At 45.0% G+C, this 27,869-nt stretch overlaps 1 protein-coding gene across 2 annotated transcripts; it reads left to right on the top strand.

The window, feature by feature from the left end:
* The first annotated feature begins 546 nt into the window (after window positions 1-546).
* Window positions 547-27,607, top strand: id3 (inhibitor of DNA binding 3). Of its 2 annotated transcripts, XM_072690146.1 has the most exons (6): window positions 547-587; window positions 3,322-3,578; window positions 8,221-8,405; window positions 25,633-25,934; window positions 26,077-26,156; window positions 26,885-27,607. In XM_072690146.1, exons 4-5 carry the CDS (start codon window positions 25,644-25,646, stop codon window positions 26,122-26,124), a joined length of 339 nt encoding a protein of 112 aa, XP_072546247.1. In that variant the 5' UTR covers window positions 547-587; window positions 3,322-3,578; window positions 8,221-8,405; window positions 25,633-25,643; the 3' UTR covers window positions 26,125-26,156; window positions 26,885-27,607. The 2 variants fall into 2 exon arrangements, with proteins under 2 accessions (XP_072546247.1, XP_072546246.1); XM_072690145.1 differs by lacking the exons at window positions 547-587; window positions 3,322-3,578; window positions 8,221-8,405 and having other exon boundaries at window positions 24,249-25,934.
* The last annotated feature ends 262 nt before the right edge of the window (window positions 27,608-27,869 follow it).

Here is a 27,869-nt window from a genome sequence, read left to right as displayed (position 1 = left end):
CATCCTAGTAATCACTTGGGACTCCATAACAACCACCCTGAGTAGCATAGCAACCACCTCACAACAATAGAAAATATAGAAACGAACCTTACCAGTGATCCAACAGCCTTCAGATAACACAGAACATACTAAGCAAGACCTTAGCAACCACCTGGACCACCACAGCCACCAGCAAGCAGCTACTAAAGATCCTTTTTTTAGTATTTAGTGACATCCTGCCTGGCAACCATCTGGAACACCTTAACAACCTCCTACCAACTGCAGAGCAACCACCTGGGATTCTATGGCAACCTTTTATCAACTCCATAACAACCATTTGGAACAGTATAGCAACCCACTTATAGCACCCACCTAGCAATACCCTAGCAACCACCCTAGTAATCTCTGCAAGTAACATCTTATTTTGCGACGTATTTATTTATTGTTTATAGTTTATTTGGATGATGTTGACATGGCAGATTATTACGGGCTGTTTCAGAGCTGCATGTTCTCTTTCTTGTTCACTTCGTGTGTGTGTGTGTGTGTGTGTGTGTTTCTTGTGTTAAGTGTGTTGAGGATCTGGATGCTCTTCCCTTGCGCTGCTGAGGGTAAGCATGATGACATCAGCTTATCTGTTATCTGTCATCTTTCTGTCGAGTCTGTAGAATCACGCACACACACACACACACACACACATACGCACTGCCTCACACATGATTCACTGAGCACCTGTGTGTGGAGACAGATTTCGGGGAAATTACATGCACATGTACACACACACTCCTACATTCATCCACACACATACACACACACACACACACACACACAGTATGTGCAGCAACATGCATAACATGCTATGTTAGTATATACATTACATATACACCAATCAGCCATAACATTAAAACCCCCTGCCTGATATTGTGTGGGTCAGAAAACAGCTCTGACCCCTCGAGGCATGGAAGGTGTCCTGTGGTCTCTGGCACCAAGACCCTTTAAGATCCTTTAAGTCCTGTAAGTTGTGAGGTGGGCGGGACCTCCATGAGCATCAGCAAGAGCCTTGGACACCATGACCCTGTCGCTGGTTCACCGGTTGTCCTTCCTTGGAGCACTTTTGGTAGGTACTGACCAAGTACTGCATATCGGGAAGACCTGCCTGATGTTCTGGAGATGTTCTGACCCAGTCATTGTCTAGAACATCACAGTCTGGTCTCAGATTCTTACGCTTGTCCATTTTTCCTGCTTTATCACCTTCAAGAACTGAACGTTCACTCACTCCTCAACAGGAGCCGCTGGACCCAGATCATCAGTGCTCTTCAGTTCAGCTGGGAGTGGTTTTAATGTTATGGCTGATCAGCACACACTTTTGACAAAACGATGATCATTGTGGAGTTCATGTGTTCATAGTTTCAGCTTCAGTGGGGAGGCAAACACGTTACTGTACTGCTACCGCACACACGCACACACACAGACACACACACACAGTCAAATCTAGAAAAAGCTTTTCTGTCGACCGCAGTCTGATTTCCCTCGCTCTATTTTTTCTCCTTTTCTCTTCTTTGTGTCTCTCTCTTCCTGACACCTGTGTGTAGGTGTGGACCACACTGCAGGTGCTCTCTCTCTCCCTCTCTCTCCCTCTCTCTCCCTCTCTCTCCCTCTCTCTCTCTCTCTCTCTCTCTCAGGTTATTTTTGTATCATTCAGATATCAGACTGATCACACTCTGCCTGTGTGTGTCTGATCTTTATCAGCTGTTCTCCTCTTTATTAAAGCGTCTGTGTTTCCGCTCGCGTCAGTAATTCACAATAACTCAAACCACGTTTAAAAATAACGCTTCCACTCAAACATCAGACAGCAGATTAAACCACGGCAACCACCTGCAGCAAGATACACTGATACATGTTACATGTTTGTGGACATTTAAGTTGCACCCATTGCTGACGCACAGAGCTTGTCTAGTCCCTGTAGAGAAGAGGTACTGCCAATAGAATAGGACTCTCTGGAGCAGATCAACATCATGACCTTATTGGCATCATGCTGCCTAATGCCAGGCGTGGGCTAGAGAGGTATAAAGCCCCCCAGCATTGAGCTGTGGAGCAGTGGAGGAACTGTGTTCTCTGGAATGATGGTGGAGGAGCTCCATCCAGTACTTTTGGGTGAGTTGGGGAGCAATCAAATCCTCACAGCAATGCTCCTCCTCCAGAATCTATGGGAAAGCCTTCTTCTCTAGACAGTAGAGTAACTCTTTTATTAATCCCCTTGATTTCAGAAGAAACAGTGAATGAGCAGGTGTCCCAATACTTTTGTCCATATATTGTAGCAATCAGCTGCTGGAGCCCCTGTAGCATTTAGTAATGGAAACAGCACTGCAAAGTCTCAGCAACTGCATAGTAACTACCTAGGATGCCACAGCAACCATTTAGCAACACCATAGCTACCATTCGGAACAGCACAGCAACCGCCCTAACAACCCAGCAACCCGTAGCATTTTGTAATTAAAACACCATAGCTGCTAACTAGGATGCCAAAGCAATCACTTGATATCAAAACCATAGCAACCACAGCATAGCAACCTTCTAGCAACTTCATAGCAACTACTGAGGATACCACAGCAACCACTTAGCAGCTCCATAACAACCTTCTAGCAAATACATAGTAACTACCTGGGATATTGTAGCAACTACTTAGCATCACCATAGTAATCACATGCAACATCCCAGCAATGGCCCAGCAACTACCTAGCCACACCCTAGCAACCACCCTAGATTCCATAGCATTTAGTAATTAAAACAGCATGGCTCCCTTCTAGCAACTGCAGAACATGCTAACTACAGATACAACCGTTAGGTCTGAAGTGTGTGTGTGTGTGTGTGTGTGTGTGTGTGTGTGTGTGTGTGTGTGTGTGTGTGTGTGTGTGTTTCTGAGAGTGAAACTCTCTTGTCTCTTTCTAATCAGGTGTGTTTACAAATTCACACCGGCCTGCTTGTGTGCTTGTTTTGGTTCCTGATCTGCACTAAAGGAAAGAGTGTGAATCATAATAGCAGTGTGTGTGTGTGTGTGTGTGTGTGTGTGTGTGTGTGTGTGTCTGACTGACTGAGATTAGCTCAGTGTTGCAAACTACATCCCTACTATGTATGAAAGCAAAAAAACACCTGGGATACCATTGCAACCGCTTAGCAATATTAAAGAAACCACTTGGAACAGCATAGCAACAGCCTAGCAACCGCCCAGCAGTCTACCTCTTCGCCTGTTGACCTGCTGAGGCCTCAGTGGTGATGTATCCTGAAGCACCAGTAGATTTCCTCAGAGCGACACTAACTCCTCCTCTTTTCTTTTGATCTTTTTAGATCCCATACTGTCCCGTCTGGGCGGAACCAACATAGGTTCTAAAGCAGCACAAGAACAGAGATCTGGAATGATGGTTACAGGAGGAGGAACATGTCCCAACACACAGTGGTGCAGCGCCCCCTGCTGGGTTTGGAGCTGCGCTGTTGCAGACCAGTCAGCCCTGGCCACCATCTACTACAGTGGACATGTGAGCGTCAGAACCGGACCTCAGAGTGAGGGAAGAAGGTGCACTGATCCAGTGGGTCCTGTTTTCTTGGTACGGGGGTACTCTGTACACACACACACACACACACACACACACACACTCTCATGAATGACACTGTCTCTCTCTGTCTGTACGGCAGTGTGAAGGCAGTGAGTGTGACAGAGCCAAACTGTCCAGGTGCAAGTGTCCATTCCCTCTCTCTCTCTCTCACACACACACACTCACTCTCTCTCTCTCACACACACACACACACACACACACACACACACACACAGCACGGGATGAAGACAGTCAGCAGTTATTTCTGTGTTTCCTGTCTTGGGCTTCTCTCTATCACAGGTGCAGCAGAGAGAGAGAGAGGGTGAGAGGGTGAGAGAGGAAGGGAGGGAGGGGCAGTGCTGACTCCACAGGGGTAAAAGTCAAATACCCCTAAAAAGCAAGATTTTTTATATGTGTGTGAGAGAGAGAGAGAGAGAGAGAGAGAGAGCTAGAGAGAGAGCTAGAGAGAGAGAGAGAGAGAGAGAGAGAGAGAGAGCGATTGGGAAAGAGAGAGATAAGTAAAGAGAATCGGAGAGAGAGAGAGATAGGGAAAGAGAATCGGAGAGAGAGAGAGATAGGGAAAGAGAATGGGAGAGAGAGAGATAAGTAAACAGAATCGGAGAGAGAGAGATAGGGAAAGAGAATGGGAGAGAGAGAGAGAGAGATAGGGAAAGAGAATGGGAGAGAGAGAGATAAGTAAAGAGAATCGGAGAGAGAGAGAGATAGGGAAAGAGAATGGGAGAGAGAGATAAGTAAAGAGAATCGGAGAGAGAGAGAGATAGGGAAAGAGAATGGGAGAGAGAGAGAGAGAGATAGGAAAAGAGAATGGGAGAGAGAGAGATAAGTAAAGAGAATCGGAGAGAGAGAGATAGGGAAAGAGAATCGGAGAGAGAGAGAGAGAGATAGGGAAAGAGAATGGGAGAGAGAGAGATAAGTAAAGAGAATCGGAGAGAGAGAGATAGGGAAAGAGAATGGGAAAGAGAGATAAGTAAAGAGAATCGGAGAGAGAGAGAGATAGGGAAAGAGAATGGGAGAGAGAGAGAGAGAGATAGGAAAAGAGAATGGGAGAGAGAGAGATAAGTAAAGAGAATCGGAGAGAGAGAGATAGGGAAAGAGAATGGGAGAGAGAGATAAGTAAAGAGAATCGGAGAGAGAGAGAGATAGGGAAAGAGAATGGGAGAGAGAGAGAGAGAGATAGGAAAAGAGAATGGGAGAGAGAGAGATAAGTAAAGAGAATCGGAGAGAGAGAGATAGGGAAAGAGAATCGGAGAGAGAGAGATAAGTAAAGAGAATCGGAGAGAGAGAGATAGGGAAAGAGAATGGGGGAGAGAGAGAGATAGGGAGAAAAAGGTAGAATTTAGGAGTGAGAGAGAAAGGGAGAGTGATTAAAACAGAATAGGGGGTGAGTGAGTGAGAGAGAGAGAGAGAGAGAGAGTAGCCGGTGTTGTCCACCACCCACGATTCGCAGATGTTCTGTGTTCTGTCCAGAAAACAGTAGCCTTAATAGGCAACACAGAGCATGCAGTGTGTGTGTGTGTGTGTGTGTGTGTGTGTGTGTGTGTGTGTGTGTGTGTGTGTGTGCGTGTGTGTGTGTCCTAGAATTAGAACTGCATCTCATTCTGGTTCTCTGTTCTCACTCACTGCCGGTTCTAGATCTTCAGTTTAGACTTTCAACGTCCTGATCCAGCGTTTCACCCCGACCTGACATGACCCAGCCTGACCTGACCCAGCCTGACATGACCCAGCCTGACCTGACGCGACGTTCTTTATGCTGAGGAACAGTTTCAGTTTCATGAAAGTGTGGTACACCCAGCGAGCACTTTATTAGGAACACCTGAACTCCTACACAATCAATCATCGCTTGGCCCTCCACAGCTTATTCGATTATTGTTGCTGACCACCTGCATCCTTTCCTGATCACAGTTGTATATAATATATACGTTCACTAAATAGACAAAAGTATTGGGACACCTGCTTGTTCACTGTTTTTTTTAAGGGTATTAAAGGGTTTATCCTGCTTCTGTTGGAGTAACTGTCTCTACTGTCTAGAGAAGAAGACTTTCTACTAGATTTTAGAGAAGCATTGCTGTGAGGATTTGATTGCATTCAGCCACAAGAGAGTTAATGAGGTCAGGATGTTGGATGATGATCACCACCCTACCTCATCATCCCCAACTCATCCACAGCTCCTCAATGCTGGGGGGCTTTATACCCCTCTAGCCCACGCCTGGCATTATTAGGCAGCATGGAGCCAATAGGGTCATGATGTTGATCTGCTCCAGAGAGTCCTATTCTATTGGCAGTACTTCTTCTCTACAGGGGTTATTGTAATATTATGTTTATATTTATAGGTTCTTTCTGTAGCACCAGTATTTATTCTGTTTACATTGTGTTTTGTGTTTGTAATGTGATCTTGTGTTGTTGCACTGGTGTCTGTGTGTTGTGGTAGTAGTGTGTGTGTGTGTGTGTGTGTTTTCATAGGTCTCTGTTTATCTCTGTAATGTTTACCCTTTGTTTTTAAGCGTCTGCATCAAAGTGCAGCGTCCTGCCCAATATCAGCACAATGAGACGTTGTTTTGATGTGTGGTTACACAGGATTGAGTAAAAATCACTCACACACACACACACAATGTGCAGCGGGCTGCAGGGTGCAGTGTGCAGAGGTGCGTGGGCGAACCTTTTCGAAACTGCGCCGCGTGGGACAGACGTGTGTGTATCTGTTTGTGAGTGTGGGACGGGTTGTTTGGGGTAAGGGGTGCACAGGCTGCACCCTTCCAAAACATCAGACCACACGCACATGCTACACATAGGTAACTACTAAAGCCGGGTTCAGAAACGCAATTACAGATCCAGTAGAGTGGAATCGCTATTTTGAAGGGCAGATTTGAGTTTGATATTGAATGTAAACATTATGTTAAAGCACCCTGTTAACATACGCAGCTCTCTTAAGTCCATATATGGAAGCTATGCTACCAGTATGATATATAGATAAATAAATAGATAGATAGATGCCCATACCATACCTAAGTACCTATACCATACCTGAGTACCCATACCATACCTAAGTAGCTATACCATACCTGAGTACCCATACCATACCTAAGTACATATACCATACCTGAGTACCCATACCATACCTAAGTAGCTATACCATACCTGAGTACCCATACCATACCTAAGTACCTATACCATACCTGAGTACCCATACCATACCTAAGTACATATACCATACCTGAGTACCCATACCATACCTAAGTACATATACCATACCTGAGTACCCATACCATACCTAAGTAGCTATACCATACCTGAGTACCCATACCATACCTAAGTAGCTATACCATACCTGAGTGCCCATACCATACCTAAGTAGCTATACCATACCTGAGTACCCATACCATACCTAAGTAGCTATACCATATACCTGAGTATCCATACCTAAGTACTCATAACATACCCAACTACCCCAATACCATACCTAAGTATCCATATCAGAACTGAGTACCCATGCCATAACTAGGACTAATTCTGGGCTCAGTTTGGGGGAGGGAGTTTGGGGGATTATTGCTGGATTGCTTTCACGTGGATGGGTGGATGGATGGATGGAGGATTGCACAATTTCAAACACTGTAAGACAAAAAGTGGATTTTTTATCTATAACAAAAAAAAAAAAAATGAAAAAATTTGAAAAAGGCTGATTTTGTTCAGCAGTTCACTCTGAAAAACCTGATCTGCTGCTCGATTAGAACACGATTACAGATGAAGATATCTGTGTGTGTGTGTGTGTGTGTGTGTGTGTGTGTGTGTGTGTGTGTATTCATCAGGAGGAAACCGCATTCTCTCCCATGCAGCTGCTCCCAAACACCCACTCTCTTCCTGCTGGAGTGTGAGTGTGTATGTGTGTGTGTGTGTGTGAATATATATGAATATCAGAGCGGTTTCCTGTGTGCTTTAACCTATATTTACATTTACGTTCACAGCACGTTCTCATCCAGTTTCACTTCGTTCCTTACATGTTTCCTGTATCTACCTTCACTGGCCACTTTATCAGAAACACCCACCTACAGTTATGCTTGGCACACCTGCAAGGACCTCTAAGCCCTCATTTTGGCGTCATTTCCCCTGCCCATACTGCACCTGAGAGCTTGTACTGTACTGAAGTACCTATACTATATCTGAGTACCTGTGCTATACCTAAATACCCATACTGTATCAGAGTACCTGTGCTATACTTACCCATACCATGCCTGAGTACCCTTACTGTACCTTAGTACCCACACTGTATCTGACTTTATGGTACCCTAGTACAGTACCAAAACTGGGTGCCCATATGTTACCTGAGTACCCAGTCCATACCGAAGTAACCCTTACTGTACCTAAGTACCCATAGCATACCTGACTACCTGTACTTTATCTAAGTACCCGTGAAAGCTTACACTCTGCCAGTTATCATGAGCCTTAAGTAGCCTGATATATGCAAATGAGCTCTGTTCTGAACAGTTGTCCTGTATTCATTCATTCATTCATTCACTGTGTGCTGGTGTGAATGGAGCCCCTCGGAAAAAGCCCCACAGCTGGAACTGCATTGCTAACTGCCAATAAACCTGAAAACTCCCAGTGACTGACTGACTCTCTCTCATTCTCTGATCTACAGGTGCTTTCTCTGAACTGGTGTGAGCGAGTCATAGCACACCACTGCCCTCAAACGAAGAGAGGGGGAGAGAGAGAGAGAAGAAAAAAGACCAGATAGAGAATCTTTAATCTATTTTTTCCCCCCGACCTCAAAAAACATCCGGTGTGATGCTCTGGCCTGCCAAGCTGCGAATGGAAAAGTTCGAGGTGAGTGTGTGACCGCACGCGGTGAGGTTTGAACAGCACGTCACACACACACACACACACACACACTCACACACACCTAGGTGTACTCTGTTGTGGTCGACTTCGCTGAAGTTTCCATTACGACAAAGCGGCACCCGGCCAAACGGCTTCACTTTCCACTTAAGCGGTCAGCTCTGATTGGCCGGTTCAGTGGGCCCGAAGCCTCGCTTCTAATTGGCCATTTCTTGTTCTCTTGGTCGTACTGATGAGCCAGCAACACTTTTACCTTTGTATGGTTTTATGTCTAATGTGTGCTTTCTTTATCATTATATATAGCTTATATAAACAGCGTATATATGTTTAATATCTACTGTGTGCTGACGACCTGGCAAGTGAGTATACATCACTTACATCATCACTGTTTATAATATAATAATATCTTTCTTTTATGAAATATATACTTTTTAATATACTGGTAATATATACTATATACGTTAACCCACCCAGCATGCTCGCGTGGGGCTCACATGGGTGAAACATGGGCTAGGTGGGCTCCAGGTGAGTAGGTTTGTATATGTGTTGACCCAGGTGGGCTTCCGAAATGGGCCCCGTGGTTACTGCCCACCTTAATCTCACATTGGTCCCATTTAGGCCTTGGAGTGTACAACCTAGGTGTGGCCCATGTATAACCCCAATAATGGTCCCTGGTGGACATCCATATGGGGGGGCTCACGTGGACCCTGTGGACAAAACTGTTCTGTTCCCAGTTGGAACCAGAACAGACCCTGCTAGCTGGGATATGCCTATTTTATTACATATATAATATAATTGTGTAATAATATATATAAATATATACATATATATATAATTGTTTCCTTACTCTTGTGAGTGTGTGTATATATATATATATATATATATATATATATATATATACGTGGTATATAATATAATATGAGCAAATCTTATGAGTGTAATGTATTATTTGTATAGGCTTGTGTATATAGTTTATAGTATATACAATATATATTGTGTATATATAGTATATAGTCTACACTATATATGTATTTCATAACTTATAGAAAATATGCCCCCGTTGTTCTATTGCTTGTGTATTACTGGTGTAATAAGGGCTGTTTGGTTATTTTGGGTACTGGTGCAGTGTAGTGGCCGCCCGTGGGTGATGAATCTGACCTGTTAATAAAGAGTGAACCCCAGTTCTGTGTGCTACAGGTGTTCACCCACTTACTCCCGCTCACCGACATCCTGAAAGACCTTTAGACGCTGTGTGTGTGAGTGAGTGTGAGAATTGAGTGAGTGTGTGAGTGCTGTGGTAAGCCACGAACAGAAATAGCTGATGTACATTTCTAGGCACTCAGACTCAGACTCACAACTCTTGTCTGGTGTGGGTCTTCCAGAGGGGTGAGGTGAGTGGGAGTGATTCTGTTGTGTTGGCATTAAAAGCTGAGAACAAGAAGGCCAACACACACACACATGCACGTACGCACGTCCACTCTAAGCAAAAGGGGTTCTATACAGTACAGAAAAATAGTTCTTTGACTTGTATTGTTCTTCTGCTGTATAGAACCATTTTTAGGTTTTTTTTGTTGTTGTTTTTTTCAGGTAGACCAAACCGTCTACAGTGTTTCCTCCCATCTGAACAAACCCTTCAACCAGGCAAAGAACCATTTTAGCATCCAGCATGCCTAGAACCATTAAGAACCCTTAAGAACCCCCCCCACACACACACACTGTTGCATTGGTTAAAATGTCGTACTCATATGCCAGATTAAAATTTATCGTACAATATTACTGAGAAGTTTTTAATTATTTATTTATTATTATATAGAAGTTTATTAAATGTTAAGTCAAATAATCAAATATTAGCTCAAGTTCACCAATATATTATTGTCATGATACCAACAGGTAAAGCTAGCTATCGTGCACTTACACATGCACTTGCTATCTGCTACCAGCTAAACTTTTGCAAGATCAGCAGATAATTGGGACCCAAATAAAATAATAAAGTGATAAAAAAAACTAGCTAAGATAAAACACACTGTGAGGTGTTGGGGGGGGGGGGGTCTCGGCTGGTCAACCAGTAGCATGATAGCTACATCAGCTGGCTGGGTCCTAATTGGTCCTTCTGTAAAATGTCGTCAGGGGGGATAGGACGTGTCCGGGGGGATAGGACGTGTCCAGGGGGATAGGACGTGTCCGGGGGGATAGGACGTGTCCAGGGGGATAGGACGTGTCACAACAGCGGCGCTTTCCTCCAGGCATGTCGGCTGCCTGGAGAAATAAGGCGGTGTCTGGCTTCACATGTATTAGAGGAGGGTTGGTTGCTAGTGTTAGGGGGAGCGGCGAACAGGTGGGTTAACTGGCAGAACCAGATTGGGAGACAAAGGGGAAAATGTTTCAAATTTAATAACAAAGGAAAAAGGCGATGGACGCTGGAGATGTCCAGTCTGAGCATCAAATCAGATCTGCATCACTTGTCTTCAGTGACAGTTCTGTTTGGATCAGTGTTTTAGCTGCACAGAGTTTACATATCTAAAATCTACACGTGTAAAACTGTGCCGTGTGTAAAATGAAATTTCCACTTTAAAAGCAATATCTGTAGCATACAGCTATAACTGGACAACTGGACTGGCTGTCCACTACTGGAGCCTGTAGAGATATCAGATAACCATAGATATCAGACTAGTCTTTCACAGCAGACAGTGTCGGCTAATAGAGTAAAATACTTTCACTGGATACAATGACTAAAAACATGTAAGAAAACAAATTATTTATAATAATGCTAATAATAATAATAATAATAGCAATAATAAGCTTACTTAATGTTCTTGTTCTTTTTTTGTAAGTTTCACAAAATGTTACAGAAAGGAACTGTAAATACAATAAAAATAGAATTAAAGAAAAAAAAATCATAAAAATGAAAGATTAAAAATGTAAGATATCGTACGATATTACTAAGTTATGTTTTTATCTGGATAAAGCATCGCTATTTACCTTTATTTATTAAATGTGAATCACATATTAGCTCAAGTTCACTGATATAACATTGCCGTGATAGCAACAGGTAAAGCTGGTTTTCGTGCACGTTCTCTCTGCTATTGAGCAATAAAGAACATCTGATTTATTCAAATCCAGAGAAATGAGATCAGTCAGTGTGTAATATTCTCTGATCTTATATATGATCAATATTAGATCTCTGTTCTGGGTTTGAGAGGATTAAGGCGCTTTGCAGCACAGTGCTGGGGGGCGTGTGGAGGGCTTCTCTGTTGATTTGCCCATCATGTGGACTGTGGATGATCTCCCGGCTGGACCGGGTAAGCAGACACTGGGACTTTGGCGAGTCTGGGTTCTGTCTATTACGAGCTTTGTGCTTTACGTTGCCGACCTCCGAGCTTCTCTGAAGAAGCCTCTTGCAGTCTCCAGGCGTTGGTCTTCAGCCTCCCTAGCGACAGTCTCCAGGCGCTGGTCTCCGTAGCGACAGTCTCCAGGCGCTGGTCCCTACAGGGACGGGCACCCTGTCACGCTGGCACAGTGGCATCATTCTAAAACGGGTATTAGGCATTTCCTGCTGGGGCCGTTGGTGGGTGGAAGTGAGTGTGTATGGGTGTGTGTGTATGTGTGAGTGTGTGTGTATGCATGTGTGTGTGTGTGTGTGTTGGGGTGGAACGCACCTGGCTTGCGCAGCTGTGGGTCTCCTAGCAGGGGGGAAAGGGAGGAGGCGAATGAGGCTCGGCACTGTTACACCCGGTGTGTGCGTGTGTGTGTGTGTGTGTGTGTGTGTGTGTGTGTACATCCCTTTCTGTGTCTGCTCTTTTTTGTGCTTGCGTTGAAGCGCTAACTAGGCTGCACTCCTCCTCGTGTGCTGCGTTATAAATCGCTGACAGATGCGTCAACCCGACCCCAGAGCACTTCCGAAAACCCAACACCCCAACCAGCTGAGATCCATTAAAGCGATAGTTTGGAGAAAAATTCAATTTTCCCTGAAATGTTGTCAGTCAGACCCAACATGCTTAATCTTCCCTTAGTTTTAGCACTGGAGCTACGAGGCTAACGTAGCTAACAAGCATGTTAGCATGTGTCATGTCCTGGACACTGGCGTGGTAGTGAATGACTAGCTAAACCAGCCCCAAACTGGCACAAAGCAGCATAAACCAGCTTCATTTAAAGCTTACCACCAATTAGCATGGTGCTAACTGCGAGCCCACATCATCACACACTCTCCTCAAAGCAGGTGGAGGTGTTCAGTGATCTCTAATAGACTTGATTATGTGGTTTCCAACACTGTAGGACTCAGTGTTCTCTACAAATCCAGGCTTCAAGACAGATGCTAACAAAAAGTACAAAAGGACAAAAGTATTGGGACACTTGTTCATTCACTGTTTCTTCTGAAATCAAGGGTATTAAAAAGAGCTGATGCTGCTGTAACTGTTTCTACTGTCCAGAGAAGAAGACTTTCTACTAGATTTTGGAGGAGCATTGCTGTGAGGATTTGATTGCATTTAGCCACAATAGCCAGAGTTAGTGATGTCAGGGTGTTGGTATGATTATCACCCCACCTCATCATCCCCAACTCCCCAACTCATCTCATCCAAAAGTACTGGATGGAGCTCCTCCACCATCATTCCAGAGAACACAGCTTTTCCACTGCTCCACAGCTCCTCAATGCTGGGGGTCTTTATACCACTCTAGCCCACGCCTGGCATTAGGCAGCATGGAGCCAATAGGGTCATGATGTTGATCTGCTCCAGAGAGTCCTATTCTATTGGCAGTACTTCTTCTCTACAGGAACTAGACAAGCTGTGTGTGCATTTGCACATCTGTGCCAGCAATGGGTGCAATATGTAGTAGGTGGTAAGTAAGGGGTGTCCACAAACATTTGGACATCTAGTCCTCGGCCACTTTATCAGAAACCCCTGTCTTGTAGCTCCACCTAGCAGGTGTACTGGTTTTCTCTGGTTTAATGGTCTTCTGGATGCCTGCTTCTTAGTTTATACGCTAAATGGCCAAAAGTATGTGGACACCTGCTCACAGCTTGCAGCTCACCTGCTGTCTAAGTTACATTGTAAGCTGAGCTGTGGTGGTCCCAGCCGTGTGTGTGTGTGTGTGTGCACGCATGTTCATGGAGCTAATTCTTGCAATTCTTAGCTGTAGCAAAGGCCATATCGAGCCACTGCTGTTTACAGTAATGCCGTTTCCCGCAGACTGCCATTATCAAAGCAGATGTTCTTATCTTAACGCTCAGCCTACACTTTCGCACTCGTCAGCTCACACTTTCACTCATCAGCCCTCAGCCTCGCGCCTCAAAGGCCCGGCTGGAGCTTCAAAACCCGTCTCCCAAATAATACCAACGTGGCTTCTATTCAAGACCCGGCGGATCATCTTATTTCAGTACACTCAGCTGTCGAGCGCACGTGTGCATGCTGCTAAAAGGGTAATGGCTTATCTGCAGCTACTGTGCATAATTACACTGCACACACTCCCTGGCCAGTTTACTGGAAACCCCTGCCTTAGAGCTCCACCTTGCTAGCATACGGGTGTTAGCCATTCTCTGGTATATTATTCTGGTGACTTGCTGTTTACCTCATGCACTATATGGCCTGGCCATGTAAAAGTATGTGGACGCCTGCTCCTCAGCCCCGTTTTTCTGAAATCAAGGCTATTAACAGTAAGTTTGCTCCCCCTTTACTACTCCTCTGGGAGTGCCGGTGCCACTGAAGTGCCTTTGGGCAAGGCACCTGTTCCCCCAATTGCTCACTGGGGCCGACATCGAGGGCTGCCCACTGCTCTGGGCACCCAAACCTCACTTATGGCTGCAGTTCTGCACTTTCCCTGTAGGGGGAGCTTTGGATCGTGAAAGTTTGGAGTTGCCTGGAAAAGCTGGCTCAGGCTGTGTGTTGTTTACTCAGTGTGTGTATGTGTGTGTGTGTGTGTGTGGTATAGTATGGGATGTACTGACCTGTTGTCCAGCATTGCTGTGTGTGGTGTAGCGGGTCCGAGGCCTTTATCTCTGATGCTTTGCTGTGTTTTGCTGATTGGAGGATGGCTCCTCTTTGTCTCCCTGCTCAGTGTTAGTTTCACACACGGCCGAGCACTCAACTCCACGTCCCTGGGGGACAGCGTTTCATGACCGGGCCACAGGACAAAGGTCAGGTTTGACAGTGTGAGTGGTCACTTGCCCCCGGCTAGCTTTATCTGGCCCTGTCCCAATACTCCCTCTTGCAGCCTTCCACCCCACATTTGCAGGACTGTACACTCTGTAGTAGAGGTGCCTGAAATGGTTCTTGTTTCAGCTGTGCCATAGAAGAACCACTTTTGGTTCCATGAAGAACCAGGTGTGTAATATTTCCGAGATTTCCGAGGTTTAAAGAACCTTCACACTCACTTTCTGTTACCAACATGGTTCCTTATGGGACTGGAATCGGTTCTTCGATGCAGTCACTTAAAGAACCCCTTGTAGCACCTCTGTTTTGTAAGAGTGTTCAGTATCATCCATAATATTAAAACCACCTCCCTAATACTGAGTAGGTTCTCCTTGTGCTGCCAGAACAGGTCTGACCCATCAAGACATGGACTCCACAAGACCTCTGAAGGTGTGCTGCTGTGGTCTCTGGCACCAAGACTAACAATAGCAGCAGATCCTTTAAGTCTTGGAGATGTTCTGACCCAGTCGTCTAGAACATCACAGTGTCTCAGATTCTTATGCTTGTCCATTTCTCAGCATCAGGTGTTCCCACAGTTGCATATGGCCTGCGAGGTTCAGTGAGATTTCCCCACTCTTCTCTAAACTAAGCCCTCGTCCCTTATCAGACGATCCACCCTAATGCCCCCTACACACACACACACACACACACAGGCTGGCGCCCATATCCACTCATCCATGCATGGTGGGCCATTTCACAGCAGAACTAACAAACGCCCCCAGACTCAGAGAGAGAGAGAGAGAGAGAGAGAGAGAGAGGGAGAGAGAGAGAGAGAGAGAGGGAGAGAAGTGTTGCAGTGACAGAAGGACGGATGGACGAGGCATTTAGATGGACAGAGAGAGATAGTACAAATTACTCAGTGACCTCTAACCTTTAGTGAAGCCAGCTTTAACAGAGTGATAAGAGTGTTTTCCTTGTGTGTGTGTGGGTGAGTGGGGGGGCACTCAGTGAGTGTATAGAGCATGCAGAATGGCCCTCATTATCAATGAAAGATAAAAAATGAACAAAGACAAAGTGAGGGTGTATAAGTGTACAGGTATCAGTGAGGGTGTAAAAGTGTACAGGTATCGGTGAGGGTGTATAAGTGTACAGGTATCGAGGGTGTAAAAGTGTACAGGTATCGGTGAGGGTGTATAAGTGTACAGGTATCGGTGAGGGTGTATAAGTGTACAGGTATCGGTGAGGGTGTATAAGTGTACAGGTATCGGTGAGGGTGTAAAAGTGTACAGGTATCGGTGAGGGTGTATAAGTGTACAGGTATCGGTGAGGGTGTATAAGTGTACAGGTATCGGTGAGGGTGTATAAGTGTACAGGTATCGGTGAGGGTGTAAAAGTGTACAGGTATCGGTGAGGGTGTATAAGTGTACAGGTATCGGTGAGGGTGTAAAAGTGTACAGGTATCGGTGAGGGTGTATAAGTGTACAGGTATCGGTGAGGGTGTATAAGTGTACAGGTATCGGTGAGGGTGTAAAAGTGTACAGGTATCGGTGAGGGTGTAAAAGTGTACAGGTATCGGTGAGGGTGTATAAGTGTACAGGTATCGGTGAGGGTGTAAAAGTGTACAGGTATCGGTGAGGGTGTATAAGTGTACAGGTATCGGTGAGGGTGTAAAAGTGTACAGGTATCGGTGAGGGTGTAAAAGTGTACAGGTATCGGTGAGGGTGTATAAGTGTACAGGTATCGGTGAGGGTGTAAAAGTGTACAGGTATCGGTGAGGGTGTAAAAGTGTACAGGTATCGGTGAGGGTGTAAAAGTGTACAGGTATCGGTGAGGGTGTATAAGTGTACAGGTATCGGTGAGGGTGTAAAAGTGTACAGGTATCGGTGAGGGTGTAAAAGTGTACAGGTATCGGTGAGGGTGTAAAAGTGTACAGGTATCGGTGAGGGTATACACATAACACATAACACAAGTTCCTTGCGTTCCTGTTTCTAGGGGTTGAGACCTATACATGTACCATACTGTGTGTGTGTGTGTGTGTGTGTGTGTGTGTGTGTCTATGATGGTCGTTCCAGATGTGGAGGCAGACTATGAGGAGACAGAGGCGACAGGGGGCCTGAGAGAGAGAGAGAGAGAGAGAGAGAGAGGGGGCTCCTGTACCATCACTGCCAGGTCAAACAAACACTCCAACTCCCATTTATCATCCTAACAAAACACACACACACACACACACATTACCTCTGATGGGAACCATTCTATTGGAGGTTCAGCATTTGGGGGAGTGTGTGTTTCATCAAAACACAAATGAGTCAGTCCAACTGTTCTAGATAACCTCCCCCAGTCAGAGCTGTGGTTCTACAGTGGAGGTGAAGGGAAGCAGACGTCTGCAGCTCTAATAAAAGCTCCTTACAGAAAGTTCTTCACCTAATGGTGATGAAGACGCTGCCTGATGCCTGAGACACGGTTCTACCAGAGTTCTGAGAAGAGTTCGGCTCTAGAACCTGCTTTTAGAACCAGATCATTAAAATGGTGGAGGGATACATGCTGCAGGGTGTAGTGCAGCTACAGAAAGTAGTCCCTAAAGAAAACTGCATTAGTTCAGATTCTCTATTCACTATTTTACCTTCATCATCATCATCATCATCATCATCATTCCATATTAAACTCAGAAGACTCGTGTAGCTGCACCGGTGGGTTTGGATAGGAGATAAATTATGGGATGTATATGTGTTGTAGTCGTGGCAACTGATGCCTGCTTCCATGCACCTCCACTGTACAGAGATCAGAGTGGGTCAGTTTCTCTACAGTGAAGCTCAGTTTCACCCCGAACCCTCGACTCTGACTGAGCTCCTCACACACACAGAATACAGAATAAAAAAAATTGGGTGAATTTAATGCTAAAAGGTGCAAATGAGATAACATCTGTGCAGTGGTGAGAGTGTGTGTGAGTGACTATTATCAGGCTGTAAAAGTAGGGAGGTAGGTTACATGTGTGTATAAGTGTGTTAATGTGAGAAGTCATGAGTGTGGAAGTGACAACATCTGTGTGTGTGTGTGTGTGTGTGTGTGTGTGTGTGTGTCACACACAATTCACAGGCTGTAGCAGGCTGTACACTCCAGAGTGTGTTAATTCACATTTGCATAAGAAACATTCACCATATTCCTTCTGTAAGCAGTTCCTTGACAGTGTGTGTATTTGTGTGTGTATGTGTATGTATGTGTGTGTGTGTTGTAAAGGTGCTGCAGTCAGAAACGCTGTGGCTTTACTGCAGCATGGAAAAAGTCAGAAAGACCAAAAGAGCTCGCTGCAGCTGAACTGAGCTGTGTGTGTGTGTGTGTGTGTGTGTGTGTGTGTGTGTGTGTGTGTTATTAATACTCAGGGTAGCTGCTGTGGTTGTTGCTCTCGCAGTGGCAGGAAGCAACGCAACCTCTATCTTTGCAAACGCTAATGGAAAATTCAAACAGAAAAAAAAGTGTGAGAGAGAGACAGAAGGGACAGAAAGAGAGACAGAGAGAGACTCTTTACACTGAAAGCTGTACTGTTGATTCACTGAGATGCTATACACTCTACATACATACACTATATGGACAAAAGTATTGGGACACCTGCTCATTCTGTGTTTCTTAGAAAAGAAATGAAGGATATTAAAAGAGCGGATCCTGCTTCTGTTGGAGTAACTGTCTCTACTGTCCAGAGAAGAAGACTTTCTACTAGATTTTAGAGGAGCATTGCTGTGAGGATTTGATTGCATTCAGCCACAAGAGTGTTAGTGAGGATGTTGGAGGATTGATCATCACCCCACCTCATCATCCCCAACTCATCCCAAAGGTTCTGGATGGAGCTCCACCACCATCATTCCAGAGAACACAGTTCCTCCACTGCTCCACAGCTTAATGCTGGGGGGCTTTATACCCCTCTAGCCCACGCCTGGCATTAGGCAGCATGGAGCCAATAGGGTCATGTTGACGTTGATCTGCTCGAGAGTCCTATTCTATTGGCAGTACTTCTTCTCTACAGGGACTAGACAAGCTGATGATGAGATGTTTGCTGGTGTTTAACTGAATCTGTTCTTCCCTCCATCAGTGAAGTGTTCCCCGTGCCACTGGCTGAAGCACAAGCTCACAGTTTGATCCACCCACCACCATGTTTAACAGCTGGAGAGGCGCTCTTATCATGGAATTCTGCTCCTTGTTTTCTCCAACCATATCTTTCATTGTTAAGGACTTTTGTGCTGGACCTTGGTCAGCATTCATTTATTTTATATGTTTTATAATCACATTTGACTACACACACACACACACACACACACACACACACACTCACACACACACACACTCATTACTTATCAGTGTGCTGCAGACGTCTGTGAGCTGATAATTAACTCAGCACGTTGACACAGGTGAGCAGGACTGCAAATTGATTACATGACTAGAAGAGCCACACACACACACACACACACACACACTGTTGATGTGTTGGGGTCTGTTTGTTTGCTGGGGTTGTTCTCTGTCAGTCTAGCCTCAACTGATTCTCTCTCTTTTACTCTCTCACTCTCTCTCTCCTTTCTTTTCTTTCTGTCTGTCTCCTCTCTCTCTCTCTCTCTCTCTCTCTCTCTCTCTCTCTCTCTTCTGTCTGCCCCCCCCTCTCTCTGTCAGTTGATATTTGGCTGACCTATCACTGTAATTGGGGGGGTGGGGTGCAGGGGTGCAGGGTTGTATGGAGTTGGATCTGAACTCCTGATCATTCCCGTTTCCTCTTTGTCTCTTTGTTCTTCATTCTCTACCGGATCATTTCTGAAACAAGCTGACAGTTGCAGCAGTGTGTGTGTGTGTGTGTGTGTGTGTGTGTGTGAGTGTGTGAGTGAGTGAGTGTGTGTGTGTGTGTTTGTGGCCTGAGGCCTTTCTCCAGTCTTGCAGGAACCTCTTACATGCTGCTGTCTCATAAAGAGAGAGAGAGAGTTAGTTTATGATCCACTAGTGGACTCCCACCTGATTATTTAATGAGTGTGTTTGCATACACACATTTGCATTTGTCCCTTAACATCTATATACACTCTATGGACAAAAGTATTGGGACACCTGCTCATTCGGTGTTTCTTCTTAAATCAAGGGTATTAAAGGAGCTGATGCTGCTTCTGTTGGAGTGACTGTCTCTACTGTCCAGAGAAGAAGACTTTCTACTAGATTCTGGAAGAGCATTGCTGTGAGGATTTGATTACATTCAACCACAAGAGCGTTAGTGAGGTCAGGATGTAGGATGATGATGATCACCACCCCACCTCATCATCCCCAACTCAACTTAAAAGTTCTGGATGGAGCTCCTCCACCATCACTCCAGAGAACACAGTTCTTCCACTGCTCCACAGCTCCTCAATGCTGGGGGGCTTTATACCCCTCTAGCCCACGCCTGGCATTAGGCAGCATGGTGCCAATAGGTTCATGTTAATTGGCAGTACTTCTCTACAGGGACTAGACAAGCTATGCGTGTGCATTTGCACATCTGTGTCAGCAATGGGTGCAGCTTAAAGTAGCTGAATGCATTCGTTAGAAGGGGTGCCCACAAATAAGTGAATAAATCAGTAAAATAATAATAAACACACTTCGTTGGAACTGGGGTTTATAGTTCCTCCAAAAAAGTGACTTTACAGGAGAAGTTTCTGCTCCTCCCTTTATATAAAAATAAATCTTGAAGATTTTATCCAGACGCTTATGACATACTGTCCCTGCCTTACAGCACCTTCTGTCCCTCTGAGCCCCAATGCAGATTACCATAATTAACTTAGATTAAATGAGAGGTGAGGGGACGACTGTAAGGGCTGAGAGCTGCAGCTCTGGGACAGTCAGCAAATGGTGATGATTTAAATGATGTGGTGGGTCAATGGGGGGGTTGATTAGCCATCAGTCTGTCCATAGAGTGGCATGTAATCAGGTCAATTGGTGTGTGTGTGTGTGTGTGTGAGTGTCTGGCTATCTTATCTTGAGGTGCGAATGTAAGGGGCAGTGACCTAGATAAGCCATGGTGGAGTGTGTGTGTGTGGGGGGGGGGTAGCATATAGAAATCAGCTGTTGGCTTCTCAATGGAAATCACCTCATTAATAGACAGAGGGAGGAGGAGAGGGGGAGAGGGGGAGATTACTCTCTGGAAAGAAAAGAGAAAGACTCTTTAGGTGAAATCAGACTGGCTTTGGTCATGAGTCCTCCAGTGACCTAGAAAGGAACACATGTAATGTACTCACACACACACATGCAGTGAACCCCATTGGTTCCCATCAGTGCTGCTGTCTCTCTCTGTAAATAATAATGACATTATTGGGACACCTGACATTACATCGGTCCACCTCTGAATAAGAGCATCAGCTAAATGTCTCAAATGTAACACCTCTGGGGTGAGTTGGAGTGATGAAGCTCATGTGAACACTGCTGGGATGAGTGGAGTGATGAAGCTCATGTGAACACTGCTGGGATGAGTGGAGTGATGAAGCTCATGTGAACACTGCTGGGATGAGTGGAGTGATGAAGCTCATGTGAACACTGCTGGGATGAGTGGAGTGATGAAGCTCGTGTGAACACTGCTGGGATGAGTGGAGTGATGAAGCTCATGTGAACACTGCTGGGATGAGTGGAGTGATGAAGCTCATGTGAACACTGCTGGGATGAGTGGAGTGATGAAGCTCGTGTGAACACTGCTGGGATGAGTGGAGTGATGAAGCTCGTGTGAACACTGCTGGGATGAGTGGAGTGATGATGCTCGTGTGAACACTGCTGGGATGAGTGGAGTGATGAAGCTCATGTGAACACTGCTGGGATGAGTGGAGTGATGAAGCTCATGTGAACACTGCTGGGATGAGTGGAGTGATGAAGCTCATGTGAACACTGCTGGGATGAGTGGAGTGATGAAGCTCATGTGAACACTGCTGGAATGAGTGGAGTGATGAAGCTCATGTGAACACTGCTGGGATGAGTGGAGTGATGAAGCTCATGTAAACACTGCTGGGATGAGTGGAGTGATGAAGCTCGTGTGAACACTGCTGGGATGAGTGGAGTGATGAAGCTCATGTGAACACTGCTGGGATGAGTGGAGTGATGAAGCTCATGTAAACACTGCTGGGATGAGTGGAGTGATGAAGCTCATGTGAACACTGCTGGGATGAGTGGAGTGATGAAGCTCGTGTGAACACTGCTGGGATGAGTGGAGTGATGAAGCTCATGTGAACACTGCTGGGATGAGTGGAGTGATGAAGCTCATGTGAACACTGCTGGGATGAGTGGAGTGATGAAGCTCATGTGAACACTGCTGGGATGAGTGGAGTGATGAAGCTCGTGTGAACACTGCTGGGATGAGTGGAGTGATGAAGCTCGTGTGAACACTGCTGGGATGAGTGGAGTGATGAAGCTCGTGTGAACACTGCTGGGATGAGTGGAGTGATGAAGCTCATGTGAACACTGCTGGGATGAGTGGAGTGATGAAGCTCGTGTGAACACTGCTGGGGTTATAATGTATATGTATGGGAGTTATAAGTAGTAAGCATAAGTAATTAAACCCCATTGAATACCATTGGGATGAGTCGCAGTGATGGAGCTCCACTGAACACCTATGAGATGTGAGGTCACATTTGGGATGAGAAGTGATGGAACCCCATTAAACACATCTGGGGTGAGTTAAAGTGATGGAGCGCCCCTGAACTTCTTTGGGATTAGTCGACGTGATGAAGCTGATAGTGTCTTTCAGAAAGTTACATTTTGATGATTTTTGGATTACCAATGTTTTAAAGAATGCATTGATGACATCATCACTGTCTGTCCCCATATATTTCCTGTCTTTCAGTGTAAACATGTGAATTGTAATTCTGAGCATTTTTAAAATACGGTTCTCAGTAAAGGTTTTGTAGCGCTAGCTCTGGATTGGCATCCCGTTCTGTCGGCTCTTTGTTGGGTTTTCAGAAACACTCGAGGTTTCCTTCAGCCTCTCCTGGTTCCTGATAAGAGTGTGTAAATAGAGAGGCTTTGTCCACGAGGAGGAAAACGCCTTGAAAGCTTTTCTTTCGGAGGGAGAAGGAGGAGGAGGAGAAGAGCTCTGCTAATTATGCATGCCGATTGTTGATGGCTTGATTGCCGGCGTCCAGCTGCACGGAGCCTCGCGAGGGCGGGAACAGGGCAGACACACTGACGCCTGAGAGGGTCACTGTGGGATGGGTCAGTACGGAGGCCCGCAGGGGTCATAAGAAACTGATTAGTCAGACATAAAGACGGAACAACGCAGCAGTTCAGGACTAGTCCAGACTTTCTGTGCGGCTTTCAGCACTGTGGTCCGATAACCACAGTATAAGAGCTCCTATTTCAAGCTTATATGTAAATATAAATCAGTACGCAATTAATTACATGGTTTTTGTCTGAAAGGTGAGGAACGTTGTCGACTGGAGAGCTTTAACTTTTTCGTGCCATTATTGTCTCACATTAGCTAGTTATTATTACCCCCTTTAGGCTGGCTGTAGAGTAGGTGTGTAGAGTGTCCAGTGTACTGCCCCTAGTGGCCTGGAGCATTTGCCTTATTTTATTATAATTTTCTCAAATATTCAATGCAGTATCTCAAAATAGAACACTATTTCAAAATGTTATTATTTATCATAATTTATATTCATAAAACATGAATCATGATTTTTTTTATTTTACCTTTAGTATTTTAAAGTAATTTGTTGTTAAAAAGTTACTTAGTATCTCAGAATATATTTTCTTATTTTTTATTTTAGAATTTTAAAAGTTACTTTATTCCTCAAAATTCTCACATAGTATCGCTAAAATGACATTTTCTCTATTTGCTTGGATTAGTATCTTAAATAATAACAGACAAAATCATTTATTTTATTTGATAACTTTATTAACTTATTTCTAGATGGTAAGTCATATAATAATCAACACATACAGACGTTATTTGAAATGAGTAATTACTTTAACATAGTATATTATTATTATTATTTCAATATTAGGTCACTTTGTTTTGACATCCTGCTGCCAGGATGAAACTGAAAACAGGTATTTCCCCCTCCTCTACCTGGACAGGCAGAACATGTTTCCATTCAGAAGTCATCAGTGGGTTCAGCAGAAAGCCATCCCTGACCCATCACCAGCTTAAACTCAGCATATGTGATGCATTTGGAGAGAATTATATCGTTTAAAGAGAATTATGTCTCTGAAACCTCATTAAACCAAGAGGAGGCCAAGCCAGATGGTGCTGTCCGAATCAGCTTCGCTCACTTCGACTCTATTCGACTCCCCGACGAGTCATTCTTTCAAAACCGACTCTCTTCAGCAGGCGTGTCAGAACTGATTCAGTCCCGATTGAACCGGTTTGGTGAACTGAATCGACTGGGGCTCCAGGTGCCGAAGGACGGCAGAGAGGGGTGGGGTCTCGTCTCCTGAGTGGCAGGTGCGCTGGCCAATGAGAAGGCTTCTTGACCGCGGGGGTGGAGGAGAGGGGGGCGCGTGAATGGATGACGTCGCGCGCCTGGCGCCACTGTGTCTGGGTCTCGCGCGTTAGATCAACACAGCTGGGCCGCGAGCGCATTCCATCAGAAACACACAGAAACAGCAGTGTGAGAAAACAGAGGGAGAGAGAGAGCCGGAGAGCGAGAGACACCGCAATAACGAGGGAAATCAGAACGCAGAGAACGCAGAGGTTTCTCTCTCACACACACATAAACACGCGTATAAACACACGCAAAGCTTCTGCACTATTTATAGAATGTACGGTGGCCCTGTTGTCAAACCGTTCATGCATTATTCAGACAGTGTTTATTATTATCAATAATAATAATTATAATAACAAGAATACTCTGAGATCTTGTGCGGACTTGCGGTCGAGATGCATAAAAGCACTTTTCTTAGCTTCTTGAACCGCTGTGTTGTCTCAAAAGTGTGAGCTGCATGTGTGTGTGTGTGTGTGTGTGTGTGTGTGTGTGTGTGACGCCAGGATGTCTGGCTAGTCATGGGAGTAACAGATTTGTGTTTTACGCATTAAATTAATTAAACGCTTCTACAATGGCACCTATTTACCCAGCAGGCACCGGGCGTGCGTCTGACGCCAGAAAGACCTTGGACTCTAACATTGGACGGACGTTAAATATTAGTTAGGAATGAAAACAAAAACATTAGCTTGACATCAACACCCAACGTTGGGCAGATGTTGCATTTCAGCTGGAAATAAAAGTCAGATATTGAAAAAAACAACGTTGGGTTAACGTCTAGCTTCAGAAGATAAACCTCCAGTGCTGCTGGAATTGATGTTAGATTGTCACATTGAGTGGACGTTGAGGTTATGATTTTGGATGAGCTATCAGACATTGGTACTCAGCGTGAATGCAGTGTTGGCATGTTGAAGATGTTGGATTTTGCTTTCTTAACAACTTCAAAACAACAAAACACAAACGTCTGATGATGTTAGAATATCACGATGAGTGGATGTCAAATGTATGACGTTGACTAGACGTTGAATTTTGCTCAACCAGAAATCAGTCCACTGATGTTGGTGGCCAGTTGGGTCTCCTCATATTATAGTACTTTGTCCGTCTAGATTACTGTCCAGTACTATTGACCCTTTAGCTTCAACACTAAGGAGAAGTTCCTCCTATGAGTCCAGTTTTCCAGCCGCGCTCCTTCTCTCAGCCCAGTGCTCTTACTGACCCGCAGCAGTTCGGGTTCACTGACCTCAAATCTCCACTTCACTTCACCGCAGATCTGATATTCCCCCTATAGAGCTCCGCACAGCTCCTCCTCTTTTACCGGCCGCGACCAGTAGCGAGTCTCTCATTAACATATTTGTCCGCTCATTGGCTCCGCGGAGCATGAGTGTTTGTTTGTTTTTGCGGAGTAGGCGGAGCTTCGGAAGCTCGAGTATAAAACAAAAGCCGCCCTTCGCCGCTGTCACTTACCACTGAGTGCGCCGCCGCCGCCGCCGCCGCTGCTGCTGTTAACGCTAGATAACGAGACGTGCTTGTTTTTCCCCTGTGGGCTGGAAGCTCTTACTGTGGATATCTGCGCCTGACCGAGTTGGATTTTCTTCTTTTTGTTGTTGTTGTTGTTGTTGTTGACGAAAACAGAGAGCAGAGAAATGAAGGCCATCAGTCCAGTCCGCTCCGTCAGAGGCTGTTACGAGGCGGTTTGCTGCGTTTCCGAGCAGAGCCTGTCCATCAGCCGCAGCAGGAGTCCGTGTGAGCTGTCGGACATGAACGACTGCTACTCGAAACTCAAGGAGCTGGTGCCCAGCATCCCGCAGGACAAGTCGGTCAGTCAGGTGGAAATCCTCCAGCATGTCATCGACTACATATTCGACCTCCAGATCGCGCTGGAAGGCGAGGCGGACAGAGTCCAGAACTCGGCGGACGTGCTGAGGGCGCTGCAGGTGAGAGCTTGCAGCCGGGGACGCTGCTTGTAAAGCGGCTAAAAGTTATTAAAATTAACCGACGACATTGTTGAGCAATAAGCTGCAGTTTCTTACTCTAATTCTGCGTGTTTCCCCCTGTTTCCCCCTGTTTCCCCCTCAGAGCTCCGAGATCTCCTTCCCCAAAGAAGACGGAACTCTCTGTCACTAAGGCAACGAGGCTCCGGCTCGCGCGTTCCAACGGTCAGTTTGAGTTAGCCACCGATGCTAACAGAATCCCCTCAGAAAAGTTCCACCTTATTTCCACCAGAAGACGATGAGATTCTTCGCGATTTCGGTCAAAATTATTAATTCCTACGTTATAAAGAGAAATAAGTTCAATATAAATGTTTTTAGATGTTTTTTTTTTTACATTTGAAAATCACTCAGATTCGTGTGGCGCTTTCGGCTTACACTCTCCTCCAGTCCTCACAGAAACGAGGCTTAACTTCATCTCTTAATTTAGCTAGTGAATTTATAAAAGCATTTAGTGATTATTTTTAAACACTGATCAAGTTTGTTGATTGTTAGTTTGTGGTGTTGCTAGCTAGCTAAACAGTCGGTTTATTTACTCTTACACTTTTTGACAGATTTAAGTAGCTTTAAAACGGTTTATTTACTCTTACACTTTTATTTAAGTAGCTTTAAAACGAACAGCTTCTCTATGAGCTGTTCAAGCAGCTCACAGCTGGATGAGAACTGAGGCAACACGGACGTTTTGCTTCTATCAGCTTTAATGAAGAGTTTTCCAGCCGGCGCCAGACTGTCTGCAGCCTGAATGGGTTTTGTGTGTGTGTGTGTGTGTGAGTGTGTGTGTGTGTGTGTGTGAGTGTGTGTGAGTGTGTGTGTGTGTGTGTGAGTGTGTGTGTGTGTGTGTGTGTGTGATTGAGGGGGCGCTGACTTAACTTTTCTCTTTCCCATCTATGTTGCAGGTGCAGGACAGAAACTTCTCCGCTCATGGACAAGAGAGGGAGGGAGTGAAGGGGTTGGACACACACACACACACACACACACACACACACGAGGAGTGTCTCCATTCAGACTGTGGGAAAAGAACCTGCACCCTGCTGAAACCATCAAAACCACCCAGTCTTTGGTCACTGGACTCTTCAACACACCAAAGCTGAAGATGTGTGAAGTTTGGAGGGGAATGTGCTCTTATACGCCTTTTCTTTTCAAACCATTCCTTTATGTGATGCTACAATCAAGCCCCTGTGCATTTCCGTTCACATTCCAGACCATTCGGACTAACTCCATTCTGATCCCGTAGTCCTTACCTACTCACTCGCTCACTTAGTCATGTACCCAGCCTTCAGACTCTCACTCCCTTTCTCCTCATTTTCTTTCACTATTTCTCCCATTCCACTTGGTTTCAGACATTATTCGTTTTAAAGTGTGTACATATTCATTTTATCTTTTTGTTCTTATTATTTTGTGTGTGTGTGGTTGGGTTGGGGAAGGGGGAGTGTGTATGGATCGTAGAGAGATTATTATGTGAACTCTATGAATATAGAGTCGATTGTAAAAGTTTGTGGGGATTCTACATTTCTGCAGACTGTCTGTGTATCTGCTGAGTTTCATAAACTCCTCGATTTTGCCGTTTTGTGTATGTTCACTTTTTTGCATACAGAAATAAATCACGAGAAAGAAATGTAGTCTGGACTAATCGTCCATTTTTTGAGACTCATATACTTACAAAATAGGTTTAATGCCTGATTAATAATCCTCAAAATGGGTACAGGTACAGATTTGTACATTTGGGGTAGTTGTCTTTGGAAAGCTTGATTGGAGTAATCGTTGATTCTTCAATTATAAATATCTAGAACTAGTCTCAGATCTCTTCATTCAGGCATGTGATCTGATTCTCTATTATAGGCATCAAAGGCAGTTTTGATGATCTATAATTAGTGAACAAAG

This window comes from Salminus brasiliensis, chromosome 10 (assembly GCF_030463535.1).
Source record: "Salminus brasiliensis chromosome 10, fSalBra1.hap2, whole genome shotgun sequence".
Taxonomy (NCBI): Eukaryota; Metazoa; Chordata; class Actinopteri; order Characiformes; family Bryconidae; genus Salminus; species Salminus brasiliensis.
Note: the sequence above shows the minus strand (reverse complement) of the source record. Positions and strands in the feature narration are given on the sequence as shown.

Bases quoted from the DNA above. Each gene is read 5' to 3' on its own strand.
- id3 (XM_072690146.1), top strand. From the start codon at position 25,644: ATGAAGGCCATCAGTCCAGTCCGCTCCGTCAGAGGCTGTTACGAGGCG. The intron at 25,935-26,076 runs GTGAGAGCTTGC...TTTCCCCCTCAG, and splicing joins ACGTGCTGAGGGCGCTGCAG to AGCTCCGAGATCTCCTTCCC.